This window comes from Neopelma chrysocephalum, unplaced genomic scaffold, assembly GCF_003984885.1.
Source record: "Neopelma chrysocephalum unplaced genomic scaffold, ASM398488v2 Primary Assembly neopelma1_103b, whole genome shotgun sequence".
NCBI lineage: Eukaryota > Metazoa > Chordata > Aves > Passeriformes > Pipridae > Neopelma > Neopelma chrysocephalum.
This window is the reverse complement of record NW_020897767.1, coordinates 2,038,138-2,052,555: the sequence shown is the minus strand read 5'-3', so window position 1 is coordinate 2,052,555 and position 14,418 is coordinate 2,038,138. Positions and strand designations below refer to the sequence as shown.

The 14,418-nt window shown below is 44.8% G+C and overlaps 1 protein-coding gene across 1 annotated transcript in view; it reads left to right on the top strand.

Annotated features, from left to right (window-relative positions):
• EPC2 (enhancer of polycomb homolog 2) overlaps positions 1 to 14,418 on the top strand; it is a 39,374-nt gene that overhangs the window by 908 nt on the left and 24,048 nt on the right. Inside the window, exon 2 of the mRNA XM_027695927.1 lies at positions 13,513 to 13,672. Coding sequence (XP_027551728.1) covers positions 13,513 to 13,672 — 160 coding nt within the window. The remainder of the gene's footprint in view (positions 1 to 13,512; positions 13,673 to 14,418) is intronic.

Below are 14,418 nucleotides of genomic sequence, written 5' to 3'. Positions count from 1 at the left end.
CGCCGCGAGCGGGGCCCGCGCCGCCGGCCGCCATCTTCTGTGCGCGTCCCGGCCGCCGCAGCGGGGCGAGCCCCGCACGGGCCAGCGGCGGCCCGGGACAGCGCCCGGGGCACGGCCGGCGCTGCGGGTATCGGAGCTGCGGAGCGGCGCGGGCTGCCGGGGCGGCGCGGTGTTGTGCCGGAGCGGCTCGGGATGCCGGAGCGGCGGAGCTGCGGAGCGGGGTGCCGGAGCGGGGAGCTGAGGTGCCGGGACAGCTCGGGGTGCTGGAGCGGGCGCGGAGTGCCGGGGTGGCTCGGGGTGTCTTGTCAGTTCGGGGTGTCGGTTCGGGGTGTCGGGGCGGCACAGCGGCTGGAGGTGCCGGAGGTGCCGCTGCTCGGAGGTGCCGGCTCGGGGTGCTCGGGTGTCGGAACAGCCCGAGGTGCCGGAGCGGTGGAGGGGCTCGGGCTGTCGGAGCCGCTTGGGCTGCGGGATATCGGAGCACCTCCGGGTGTTGGAGCGGGTCGAGGTGTCGAAGCGGCTCCCGGTGCCGGAGCAGCTCCGAGCGCTCGTGGCGTTGTGGACTGACGCTGATACTACTGCTGGCCGATCCTGTTGTGAGTGGCTGTCAACTCGCTCGGGCTGGGGCCGGGGAGGCGGCGGCGTGGAGCTGCTGGGAGCGGCGTGTTCTGCTCTGGCACCGCACGGGGAGCGAGCGGGTCCCTGCCGGAGGGACAGCGGGATGTGTCCCGATCCTCCAGCCGGGCCCGGCGGCGTGTTGGGCTGTCAGTGCCTGCGATTGGAAAAACACCGTGTCTGGTCAGGGGATGGAGGGGACAGCCCGGCACTCACACAGTGTGACTGGTCAGGGGATGGAAGGGACAGCACGACACACAGACACCGTGGCTGGTCAGGGGATGGAAGGGACAGCCCGGTACACACACACTGTGGCTGGTCAGGGGATGGAGGGGACAGGGACAGCCCGGCACTCACACACTGCACATGTGGGACTGGAATGGACAGCCCGGCACTCACACAGACCGTGACTGGTCAGGGGATGGAAAGGACAGCCCGGCACTCACACACACACTGTGACTGGTCAGGGGATGGAGGGGACAGCCCGGCACACACACACACCGCACATGTGGGGCTGGAGGACACGACAGCTTTGGCTCCCTGTGTGAGGCGGTGTCTCCGTACTTGTAGCCACCCCCGGAGTTATTTAACGCCGATGTTTTGTGCTGCTCGCTGTGCATCGCGTGTCAGAGGCGTCAGCTGGACCCTTCGCGTGAAGTGCCGGACCTTTAAGTGTTATTTCTAAGTCAGCCGGCGCATGTTCAGGTTCGATACGTGATGTGTGTCCTTCCCGTAGTGTTATGGGAGGGAAAAGCTTTTGTGCAGTTAAGTAAACGTGGGTTTCCGGGGTTTTTGGTGAGCGGTAGGACAGCTTTGAAAACGCTTGCTTGCTTTCCGGTGTCCTCCGAATGTGCTGGTCTCTGAACATCTCTTCTGTCCGGGCAAGGTTTATTTGGTGCTCCTCGGGGTTGTATAAGCTCCGAGGCTGTCGCCTGATGTGTCTGTACTTGCAGGCAGAGCCGATAGTAAAGGCACCCTCCCGAATTTCCTCAATGAATCCGTGTCTCCGCCTCAGCCAAACCTCTGTGCCTGTGGATTGGCTTTTCCGAGGTTACAGCTGTCAGAGGAGGCTCCGTGCTTCCCTCCTTGGTTTTACTCACCTGACTGGTGCTACTAAAAGCAATCTGTGGAGTTTTGTTTTCTTTTGCTGTTTACTATGTCTTATACACTGTGATCAAAGCTTCCAGTAATTCCCAAAGAGTAACTCTGCTGGAATCTGGGGTTGGAGTTAAAAGGAACAGCGTTGTGGTACTAATGAAGCAATATTGGAGACTAATTTGGTTTTCTCAGTCTTGAAGGTCTACCTCGCAGTGCTGTGTTTGCATTTAACATCTATGCTGATTTTTTAAGTCTTATTGTTATTTTGATAAATCATGTTTTCTTTTAAACCTGTCAGTGGAAAATTGCTGTGAGAGTTCAGGCAAACCAGCTGCTTGTGGGCTGCTTAAATAACTGAGGAGATTAGATTTAGACTGAAGAAGTGTTGTCCTAAAAAGTTGCTTTTCTGTGAGAGTGATGTTTGTTTCCTCTGCACTGACATGTGGCTCTGTTTGATATATTATGTAATAGTTCCAAAATGAAATGATGGAAGCAATATATAAGCACAGTGCTTGATGCATGAGCCAGGCAAGATTATAAATTCTGCTATTCATAGATTATTCAGATTATTGCCATGGAGTGATGGTTTCAGTCATGGGGTTGCCCTTCTTCCAGCGTTGCAGAGATAATTCTTTAATGTAGTTTTTTTGGGGGGGGAGTGATATGTAAAGCCCTCCTAGGCAAGGCTGTTGTAGATGACAGTAAATTAAATATTGGAGAAATACCTAAACAGCTCTAATTCACAGCAAATACTGCTGTGATCAGTTTGATGTGTCTCAAGGCCTTTTTCTAGCTCAGGTTTTTGCTGGGGTGCATCTTGTGAAAGGTGTTTGAACCCTCAGGGGAGCTGCTGTTTTACACTTGCTGGGTGGAATCACACAGGTCTTATGACACACTGTGCTGTGGGGTCACACAGCACCTTCTGGGCTCTATTCCACTGGAAATAATATTTATTTACACATTTGCAGGATTTAAAATGGTTCAGAGCAACATGCCTGTCTGCTCTTTACAACCAAGTTTCCCTAGGACAGACACGTGATTTAATTACTTTGTGATTGATCTTTTTTCCTACACAGAGGTGCAGATTTTGATGCATTTATTCGTGATGAATATTCTGGAACTATTTCTATATCAGCATCTGAGAGATTTATATCCACTTGCAGCATTTCACAAACGAGCAGCTCATTTCTCTCACTCAGGGGTTCCAGCTGTGAAAGAATTAGGTTTCTCTTCTGCAGCGTGTTTATATTACCAGTGTTTATAATTTACCCCAAATTAAACCCGGGGAAGAAAATTGCGTGGGTTTGTTTTTAAGCTCAGGTGAGTGAGGCAGGGATCACTGTTCAACAGAAGCAGGAAAATGTCCTTTTGTGAGCTTCAGGCACTGAGCAGGAACACTTGGGCTTGGTTTTTCTGATGAGTAAGAGTTGTGTTTCCTAATGCTAATGAATTGTTTTGGTGAGATGGGGGGTGGGAGTTGCAGAATAGATAAGCCCTGGGTTTGTTTCTTATCACATGTGTTTTTTATTTGAATACATATTACTGGAGATTGCTGAGTTGCACATTGAGGGGGGAAATTATGTTTAGAAACGAGGCAAATCCAGGCTGAAGGTGCTGGGAAATGAATTTTCCCGGGTTGGGAGAAGCTGAAAGCGTGGTGGGAATTGATGATCCCGGGATTGCCTGGGCAGGGCTGTGTGAACCTTCCTCCCAATCCGTGTTTGAGCATCCATTCCCTTCCAGTTTGGCATTAAGTTAGAGAGGGAAAGTGCCTGAATTGCAAGTTAAGGTCGTGGTTTGATGCTTCTAAAATTTTGACAGTTCCAGTGAGAAGGGACTTTCTTAGTGATCACCTCGGGATGATCTGTCTCTGACCATTAAATATAACATTCAATTCTGATTATTTTGACAGGCTGCAATCAGTTAACTTGCATTTTTTTTTTTCTTGCTTTCCCCTCAGTTTGTTCCCTCTCCACCCCTTGGTTCGTTCAGTTTGTGCTGTAACACTGGAAACATAAAATGTTCATCCTCTGGCTTTGAGGCATCCTGGAGCTGGTGGTGTTCCTGAAGCAGCATATTCGTTGTCCCTTCAAAGCAGGGAGCTCTTAGCTTTGCACAAGGCACAGTTTTCTTGTTTGTCAAACTGTATAAACAAAACTATCCATAATGAATATTTTCTTTTTATACAGTGAACTAGGAAAGCTCAGTCAGGAGGACTTTGAAATATATGCACACACACACAAGATCATTAATATAATGACAGTGTTTATTTGATATTTAAAAAAAAGGCTATTATGACTTACTCCTACATTCACTTTTCTTTGGAATGTGCTTTTATGCTTAAACATTTATTTTCTGTGACCAAGAGCCTCTTGCCCAAGGCTGTGTCCAGAGTATCTCCAAGGTGGGAGGTATCAGGTGTGGGGGGACTTATTTAAGCTGCTGATCAGAACTGCTGACCTGGTACTGCCTGATGCACTTGGGTTTAGGTTTAAAAACATAAATAAATACCTAAAAGACTCCCCATGTGGCCAGAACCTGCTTTTAACTGGATGTTTGTGTGGGGGCTGTGCATTCGTAGCCTGTGGTTGAACCCTCACAGTTCCTCACAAACAAAAACAAAGCAGCAGCCCGGACACCAGAGTGTCAAACAGGAGGTCAGCAGAGGATAACTCTGCTTCAAAACATGCAAATGTTCTGTAAAACAGAAATCCCTCAGAAAGACTTCACGGAAATCTAAGTAAGAAACTCAGAAGATTTATTTCCTCGCAAAACTCGGTGAAATCGAGACAGCAGACTTTGCTTAGGAAAGGAATGTTTGTGGGTTTTTCTTTTATTAGAATCAACTGGCTCATGTATTGGGGAAGTGCAGTTTCCAGGTTAAGTTGTTTCTCAGTTTGGGTTCAGCACCTGTATTTATTTACTCACTTTGGGTGTGTTTGGAGGCTGCTGGGATTACTGGAGCACATTTGGCAGTAGGGAGAGGGTTGTGACCTCTGCTCACGGAATCCTGAACTTCAGTTTTATTTGAGATCTCTTTCCCTGCCTTCAGGTCCTGTATTTTCCTCTCTCCCTTTGAGACCCATTGTGCTGTGCAGTGATGGTCCTCTCCAAGTGCACATTTCGACACATTATTTCAGTTTTCAGTGCTTTCACCTGCAGGGTATTTTTGTGGCAAACACAAACTTCCTCCCAGTCCGTGGCCGGTACTTTACCATCCTTTCGGTGTATCAGGATTAACCCCGAGCACCGCCGAGCTGTTAAACTGAGGAGCTTCGGCTTTAATTTGTTGTGGCTGAAGTTAAACGGTACAAAGATTTGCTCTTAAGTCTCCCATCTCCCGAGCAGTTTATTAGGGCTTATCACATTAACACCTATCAGCAAACCTGCAACAACTGCTCGGGAGCAGCGGCTCAGCCCGGGACAAATGTCACTGATCTCTCTTTTGAGGTGCAGCTGAGCCATCCCTACCCTGCAGCAGCAGGGATATATTCTGCATTTTGGGGTCTGAGCCATAAAGTGGGGGGTGAAAGCCCGTTGTGGGACAGTGGATCATCCCGTGCTTTCCCCAGGAGCGCGTGGGAATGGTTGGAAAGCTTTGGTGTCATCCCGAGGTTAGATGGGTTCAGCCCTATCTTAACACCACAATCCTAATTTAGATAAAGGGGCATTTTTGCTGCGGGCCAGAGGCTGCTCGGGGTCAGCCGCGTCCCGACTCCTCCGAGTCCCTGCAGGAGCACAATGGGATGTGGCCGCTGTTAATTGAGTCACACCTCGAGTCATTATGCGGGAACTTTCCCTTGTGGGGAGGTTTCCTGGGATGAGCTGTCATTCCACGACAAAAGCTTAGGGGAGCACTTTGGAATCTGCCTCTCTGCCCTGCTCTAGGACATCTCAAACGTAGGGAGCAGTTGTTCCTTTTCCTTGAAATTAAACAAAAAATACCTCGGGTTCCCTCGGATTTACACGGTGCCAGAGTTCACGTTGCTCCTGCTTGGCCAAACTGAGCAGCAGAAATTGGTATAATTTCTGTTTTGACTGAAATCAGGAGAAATGTTTGAATAATTCACATCAACAGACGTTAAATCTGCTTGCAGTAACCTTAATTATTTTTCCTAAGAAAGATCATTTTGGCTGGTGCTGGACGTTCAAAAGGTTATTTGTAATTTGTTTTGCCAGCAAGGTTAATAAACTTTGTTTATACTTGTGAACAGTTACGTGCCTTAATATGTTTATCGTTCTAACAGTGCCACTTTGAAAAAGACAAATAACACATTTAATATTTACATAAACTTTGGGTGTCCTAAAAGCCATTGGTGGTGAAAATGAATTGTAGAACTGAAATTTCTGTAACAAGTAGAGAAGAACTGGACTAGAATATGGAAAGGTGTAAGAAATAGAGAAAATAATGTAGTGAAACTAAAAGTAACATCAGTATAGAGTGTAATGATTTCATATTTAATTTCATCAGTTGAACAAAATAAAGTATTAGGGAATATACTACTTAAAAGATTTGATTTTTAATCCAGTTCCTACTTGTTTATATAAATAATCATTATGTAGTTATTATTACACTGAAGGTGTTGGGTTAAAATACTGGCCATGTTCATACAAGAAATGCTCTAAATATAAGGAATCTGAAAAAAACCCCACCAAATCTGTGTTCTAATTTTCCCTTATTGACTTTGGTGTAATTCTGATTGTGATTAATACATTTACACCCATAAAAGCCCAATCCTCTGGTCTCAGGTTTGGATGCTCAGCACTCCCAGTGTCCACTTTGGCAGGGTTGTTGTCTGTGAGGTGTTTTTATGGAGTGAAGATGTGCTCAGCTTGACTCGTGAGGCTGTTCCCAGTTCATTAAATGCCATTTTCCCCTCAGTTTTCCATATCAGTAAATTCCTGTCTCATCCCATCCCCCCGGGACACCCAAAGCAGTTGATGCAGAAACGCTTCCTCCCCCTTCTCCCTGGCTTTTTCCTCCTGTTTACATTGGAATTTCTAATTTGTTTGTCTCAGCTTTGTGCCCTTTTTCTGGCTGCACCTCACACTTGGTGTCTCTTTGACCGGTGGGAGTTGCATAACAAAAACTGTGCCTGCTTTGAAGCATCCTGGTAATTCTGATTCCTTGGATATAAACAAAACACTGGGATCCAATGACTGGATAAGGGACAGAGACACTGGTTCAAAAAGTGATAATATATATTTTATTTTTTTTTGTTAAAGGTGTTTAATTTAAAGTGGAATTTTGTAGTTTATTTTTAATAATTTTAATTTCTCTAGATGTGTTTTAATTTTTGTAACCTTATTCCTAAATTGTCCAAACTTTAGAGCCAATCTGTTGTGGGGGTTTTTTTTAAATTATAATAGAGTGGATTTCTGTGTGACTTGTCAGATCTTCAGGTTTTGTCACTTCAGTGATGAAACACCATTTGTTTAAAAACTCTAAAATACAAATTCCCTGCCGTTGGTGTGTGTGTGCCTTAAATCATAAGAACTTTGGATGTTGCTCCTGGAAGGAAAATGTTCCATGTAACCCAGGGTTAAATGCACAGAGGTGCCCTAATCACCTGTCTCAGCTCCTGCTGGACATTTTCCAGTTTTCCCTCCTGGTGATTCTTCCTCCCTCGTCTCCAAGGGAGTTTTGTGACTCATGGTCACACGGAGGTTTGGATGTGTGGAGCCAGGAATAAACTGAATTCAGAGTCTGTGTTTGATACTGTGTTTAATAAGCCAGATCTCACTTCTCACTAAACATTTATTACTCATAAACTACCAGAAGCAGCTTTTCCAAAAGGAGTTTTTAATAATTCGGTTTCGTTCGTTGTTACAACAACAATTTTATTTTTAATGATTAGTTTATGTTCATGTTTTTGTTGACTGGGAACTCGTGCAATTAAATGTAGCTTTAAAATGCAGTGTTGTGGTTGGGGTGGGGTTTTGACAGTTCACAGACAGCAACAGTTTTGTTTCAATATGTTCATCAATAGTGAAAAATCATTATTTATAGGGATCAGAGATTGCTCATCCTCTCATGCTTTACTTCTGTCCCACTCAGGGTGATATTTGGGATGTCTCACAGTTGTTTCATGGGGTGATTGAAATGACATTATTTCCTTTTTGTGAATTAAAGTTATGCAGAGGATTTGTTTTTGGTTTGGTGCTACAGGGGTGACTAAAGGAAGTGGTTGTGATCTGTGCTCATCTCCTGTACCTTCACCGGTGCCTCTAATTTCCACTCTTATTTCCCAGATTACTTTAAAGTGCTTAAATGGCTTTGGGCCGACTGCCAGAGGGGAAAGGAAGGCATTCCTGGGAATTGTTTGGGTCCAAAGTGGATTTTAACTCATTTAGATGCATATCTCCCATGCAGACCTGTCTTATCTGGACACCAGGGGCTGTTTGAGCCTCCAGCAGCTCAAACACTGAGATAACAGCGAGGTGATGGGTCTGTAATCAGGTCATTGGGATGGAAAGTAGCCCCAGAATGGCTTGGCTTTGGTTTGCCGATTGCACTGGCACCGTTTGGGAAGTTGCAGTTGTTTAATAATTGGGAAAGGGAAGAAAGTGATGGAAAAGTTGTATCCCAGACTGGTTTGGGTTGGAAGGGTCTTTAAAGCCCATCCCTGCCTTGGGCAGGGACACCTTCCACTAGCCCAGGTTGCTCCAACCTGGCCTTGGACACTTCCAGGGATGGAGCAGCCACAGCTTCTCTGGGCAACCTGTGCCAGGGCCTGCCAGGGAAGAATTCCTTCCCAATGTCTAATCCAAACCTTCTCTCTTTCAGTTTAAAACCATTCCCTCTTAATTTCTTGTTTTGTTGATTATTTTTTTTCTGTTGACATGTTAATTCACTCACTTCTGAAATAATAAAATTACTTTAGAGTAGCTAAATAATACCAATCTCACCCATTCCAGGGACTTGTGGGAATTTTTAGGATGGAGTGGGACAATTTGATTCACTTTTTCCTGCCTGCCCTCACTGAGTCAGTAACAGCATCCCCCCCTTAGCCCATTTTTTGGCCTGGAGTCAGAATTCACCACTCTGGAAGGCAGGAGTGTGGCAGGTGGTTCTTGTGATTATGTTTTTTTCTTTTATCATGGTGGAAAAACCTGATATAGCCAAAAGTTGTTCCATGAGCCCTTCCCACTTGTGTGCCTTTTGCTTCTTGTGGATTTTCTTCAGCTTCCTTTCACTGAGTGTTGGAAGCTCCTCAGGGAAGCTGAGAACAGTTTGTCCTGTAAATGATTTGGGTGCATTGGTTGCAGCTCAGTATATGGATTTGTATGGTTTACCCAGTGCCCTGAATTAATTGATAACTAATACAGCCTTCTAAATATCCCTGTGCAAGAGGAGACAGCTCTGATTCCTGATTAGATTAATTCTCCCTCGAATCAGTAGAATATATATTATCAACTTTGCCAATCACTGAAATACTTGTGTTTCAAAATAAATTGGAAATGAAATGTGTTTCAGCCCTCAGGGGTAGAAATTTTCGTGGTGCACAGACCACAGGAAGCAGAGGTTTCCTGCTCTAAATGTGTGTCCTTATTTTAATTATTCCATGCCAGGGCAGAGGGAGGGGAAAGAAAGGAAAATAGGTCTGTAGGATTGGAAGGGTTAATTGCAGAAGAAAGCAAAAATTGGTGCTCGAGTTGACACTTTTTCTCTTGAATATCTTTTATATAAAAAAATGTGTTTGTGCAGAGAGGGAGTAGATGGGGCTGAGGCTTCCACTGGGGGAGAGGCTTCTGACCAAATTAGCTTTGGAGCTTCCTGACACTTCCCTCCCAAAGTGTTGTCAGGAGGTGTTACTCGCTGTGCCTGAGAACTCTGCAAGATGAGTCTGCACATTTCCAGCCCAAATACTCTGCTTTTTGTCTCTGAGTCTATGCATTAAATATAAAAATGTCACACAATTTGTATTTCCTAATTTGAATACGATGTTAAACAAATAGTCTTTAGTACATTTTGCTTTGCTTTGATTCTGGTCTTGATGCAGGTGTGTTGGAAGGCTGACTTGGCCTAGAAATGGCTTATTTTGGGTAGGGAAAGCTGTTGATAAATTCACTTTTCCATTGTGCTTGCATGGAGTTAAAGCCAAGTTAAGGTGGTGAAATAACTTTCTAAGGAGTTGTAGCATCCCTTGCATGGTGTAGTTTTAAGGAATGAAGAAGGGAACAGGTCCATTTAATCCTAGAGGGGTCTGAATCCAATATGGAATTGCTCATTGGAGTTGGATGATTAAGGCAGATCAGCTTTGCAGGGTGAGGATGATGCTCAGCCCTGGGCATCTCCAGCCAGGCTCATCCCAAAAACTGGCCCAGTTATTTAAAGCACCATGATCTCTGTTTCTAAGAGAGGACTTGGGGGTGGCAACAGGGGACTTAAGGAAAAACCAAACTGGTCCATAGGATCTAAGTGCTCTGGAATAGCAGATATATATTATCAACTTGGCTAATCACTGAAATACTTGTGTTTCAAAATAAATTGGAAATGAAATGTGTTTCAGCCCTCAGGGGTAGAAATTTTCGTGGTGCACAGACCACAAGAAAGCACTAAATGTGTCTTTATTTCAATTGCCTGCTTTCCATCCCAGGGGAGAGGGAGGGGAAAGAAAGGGGTATGGAACGAGATGATCTTCAAGGTCCCTTCCAACCCAAACCATCTGGGATTCTGTAATATTGGTAAATACAGTTCTAATGGGTAAAAATAATATTTACTATTGATCACTGTCTCCCTTAAAGCTTAACAAAAATAATATTTAGGACCTTTTGATTTATTATTGTTGCTGAACTTTTTGTTCTAGTGAAGAAACTCCCAGAGAGAAAGTTCAGGAAGAACATGAAATCTGTGGTGTTGAGGGATGAAAGGACATGGCAGGGGAGGTACCTCACTCCCAGTTGGATTTTAAACCTAGTTCTAAGTGTCTGGAGGGCTTTGCTGGGAAGGGCTGTCAGGGAGGGAACTGTGCCCAAAGTGTTGGGAGAGAGCTTTGGGATGGAGCTTTCCCTTGGAGAACACTCTGCTTTGATATATAAATATGCTAAAGCAGCAGCATTACGTACACTAAACATTTAGATATTTCTAATGCTGTTGTTGAAGAAATAGTCCAGTCTGAGCTGTGTTTGTTTGGAATCTTTTGGTCAAACTAATGAGGAAGGTCTGGATGTGCTTTTCAAGGAATTAGTGGGCAATAACTCTTTGACAGGTGCTCCTTTTTATCCCCATGGCAGCACATTCTGTTTGCTGTCAGCACTGGTTCCTTTAAAGCTCCTTTATTTCGTGTGAGACCTCTGGAGCTGCCCTGCTGCAGAGCAAAGTACAAGTTTAAAATATGATTTGTATTTCAAAACCGTGAGAAAAGGTGAAAGCTGGACCAAAAGGTGTATTGGTATAGCAGGGAATAAATCTGTCTGTGAAAACATTTTGTCATGTTAATAAAGCCATTTAAGTAGATGCACTTTCATATAAAAATCTTCAGAGTTTAAACAGAATTGTTTCAGGAGTTAAATTTTATATTTTCTTTAACTTCACGTTCAGCACAAAGATTTGAGGGCTTTCCCCAAATTTTAAAATATACATAGTTTATCTGTCTCTTCTGGAGCTGTGCTGTTTGAGCACTGACAGCAGCACTGCTGAAAGCTGGAATTTCTGTTTGAAAGCTGTGTTATGCTTGAAAGCTTTTTATAGTAAAGCCAGTACTAACACCTATTGTCACATTTGCCTTGGGAGCTCTTTGTGTTCTTACTACAGTGCTACAACAACTGAGAAAATCTGAATTACTCATCGGGCTGTGGAGCCAGAAGGTGTTTTGAGTTTTGGTTTCTGTGTCTTTCACTGCTTTTTTCTGAAAGTTGAACCTTATTTACCTTATTTTATAACGCTCTTCCCTCTTACTCTGCTGTCCCAAAACTTCTCAGAGTTATTGAGGAGCCCTAAATCTGTCAGTGGGTTGCCAGAGTGGCTGAAAGCTCAGAGGGAACTGCCCGTGGTGCCTCTGGCAAAGGGGAGTTGGGACATCATGGGAACAGGTTACTGGGGAAACTGGAAATTTTCAGGGCATGGGCATGGAAAACAGCAGCTCTGTGGTGTTGACTGTTGGAAGGCAGCTCTGGGGACATCAGCTGAAAGCAGCCCAGTAATGAAACAAATGTTCTTTAGCTGAATTACTCAGCACTGCAGAGCTCTCCAAGACACTCTGTAGTGGTGGAGTGACAGGTTTACTCAGTGTGTAGGAACTCCAGCAGATCCCAGCAGCTCTTGGATTGCACGCTTGTCTTAATTCTAACAGCATTCCCTTGGGAACCTGATGGATTGATTTTAGTGTTGCTTCATCTGCTGCAGGAGATTCCCAAAGCTGCTTTTCCACTCGCTGGTTGTTACGTTCCAACTCTGCAGAAATTGCATTATTTGCCTTTCTGCAAATCTTGATATTTAAGAGGGGCTGGTTTATTAAATATCATGTACATATTTTCAAAGATCTGTTTCCCTTCACTACCCTTTTTTTAAATACGCTTCTGTGGAATGACAGGGGAAGAAATCCTGGTTTGGGGAGAATTTCCCAAGTGTGTAGCACAGTGCCTGAGTGCCAGACTGCACTGGAGTGTGGTGTCAGTCCTGGCCTCTTGGAGTGTTAAATTGTGCCAGAGGAGGATATAGACTAACAAACCCTTTTTTCCCCCTTTTTTTGTTTGTTTTTTTTTTTTTTTCCAGCACTTAGGGGGGTGGGAATGGCTAGAGGATAACCTGCAGCCCCTGGAACAGGCAGGGTAAGGTTGCACAGAGCTGAGCTTCTGTTTCAAGTTGATGTTCTGCTGTGCCATCCTCCCTCTCCTCAAATTTTGGGGAAGAACAGTGAAAATCTCATTCTCCTGTCAGGCTCCTCCTTCCACTAGTAGTTCATGTGCTGGGATGCTGCAGTTTGCTTTGTTTTATATTTGATTTACACACGTGGAAAACTTGGTGCTTAACTTTTCCAAGGGTCTGTATGGATTTAAGGTCTTGTCCTGTGAGGAATTCCACTCTTCCCTGTACACACAAAAGCCTTTTGGAGTCTTGGCATGAGGTGCTTTTGTAATGGTTTGAAGTTTAACATGAATATTCATGAAAAGCTCTATAGGAGAGGAGTTACAGGTTGGCTCTGACTTGCAGCAGTAGATGGGTTTCTCTGAGTTTAATAAAATTATGTGTGAAAAAAATCTTTGTGGAACACTACATTTATTGTGATCTTGATTTGACTTCAAGAGATTCTGTGGAACTTTGTGATTTCTGTCCCATAAGAATAAAATGAGGTGATACCTGTTCAGGGAGTCCCTGCTTTAAAGGTGTTATTCTGTGAGAACTGTTAAAGAAAACAGGCCAGTAGGGATTGCTGGGCAGACAGGAATGATGAAATTTGCTATTCTTTTGACTTTATAATCCTTTAAAGGCCTGATCTTGCCTATGTTTTCTTTCTGAGAGGTTTGGGTGGGTTTGGCTTTTACCAGCCCTAATTTTCTACCGCTGTGTCATTTGAATGCCTTTTTCTCAACCTGGTGGAAGGTGTTGTCTGAACAAAGGGTTCTCTTTATCCATGTGCAGTTCTGCTCCTGCACTCATCAGTCAGGAACCCCAGGGAACACTAAATGATGGGGAGAAGTCCTGGGAGGTGCTGCTGTCCTCTAAAATCCAGCAAAGCCTCAAACTCTGGGTGTCCCGTAGGACACCAGGAGCGCAGCAGGAAGAAGGATGACTATCTTTGTAGGGACTTCACCCCACTGATACCTAAATAAACAAACCCTTGTGTTTTCCTCTGTCAGGAACATCATTTGCAACGGGCTATCTCAGCACAGCAGGTCTTCAGAGAAAAGAAGGAGAGCATGGTCATCCCAGTCCCCGAGGCCGAGAGCAACGTCAACTACTACAACCGGCTGTACAAAGGAGAGTTCAAACAACCAAAGCAGTTCATTCACATCCAGCGTAAGTTCCCAAACACTGGGCTTGTTGTGTCTGCCTGTCCCCCCTCATTTAACTCCAGGAACCTGCAGGCAGGCTGAGCACAAAGTTGCTGTAAAATTAAGACTCACAAATCCAAGGGGGATTTGTGGATGTAAATTCCGGTGTCTTCTCAGGTTCTGGAAGGATTTAGGGTGAATGTGAGGGTTTTCCTGCTGGGTTTGTTTTGGGCTCTGTGCTGATGCTGTGTGTCCATGTACAGCCTTCTCCTGTCTGTTGGGCTTCCAGGAGTGTTGATCCAGCCTTTCTTCTTGTGTTGTTTTCCTTGCTAATCCTGAGAAGGAATAGCTGGACCAGCCTGGCTGCCTCCTAAGTGCTTATACTGATGCAGGGAGTGGAAGAGAGGTTGTTTTGCTAGAGTCTGGAATTCCTGTCAGCTCCAAAGTTCTGTATAAATGGCGATGAATAAAACAGAAGAGTTTTTATAATGCACCCTTCATTCTGCTGCTCCTCATAGAGTTCCTGCAGGTCAGGGCAGCTGTGCCAGCTCTGGAGTTGAAGCTGTTCCCTATAGCTTGGATCTATTCTGGGCTGTGGGAGACAGTTATTTTTCCCTGAGGTTGGATAAAAGGGAAGAATTGCCTTTAAGCAGGGAACTCTGAGCTTATTTTACAGCTGAAACCAAGTATCATTCTGTGTGAGTTTAGCTTGTTGTGTCTTAAAAGATCTAATTAATGTAAACTTGTGGTCGCTGGATTAATGTAACACTT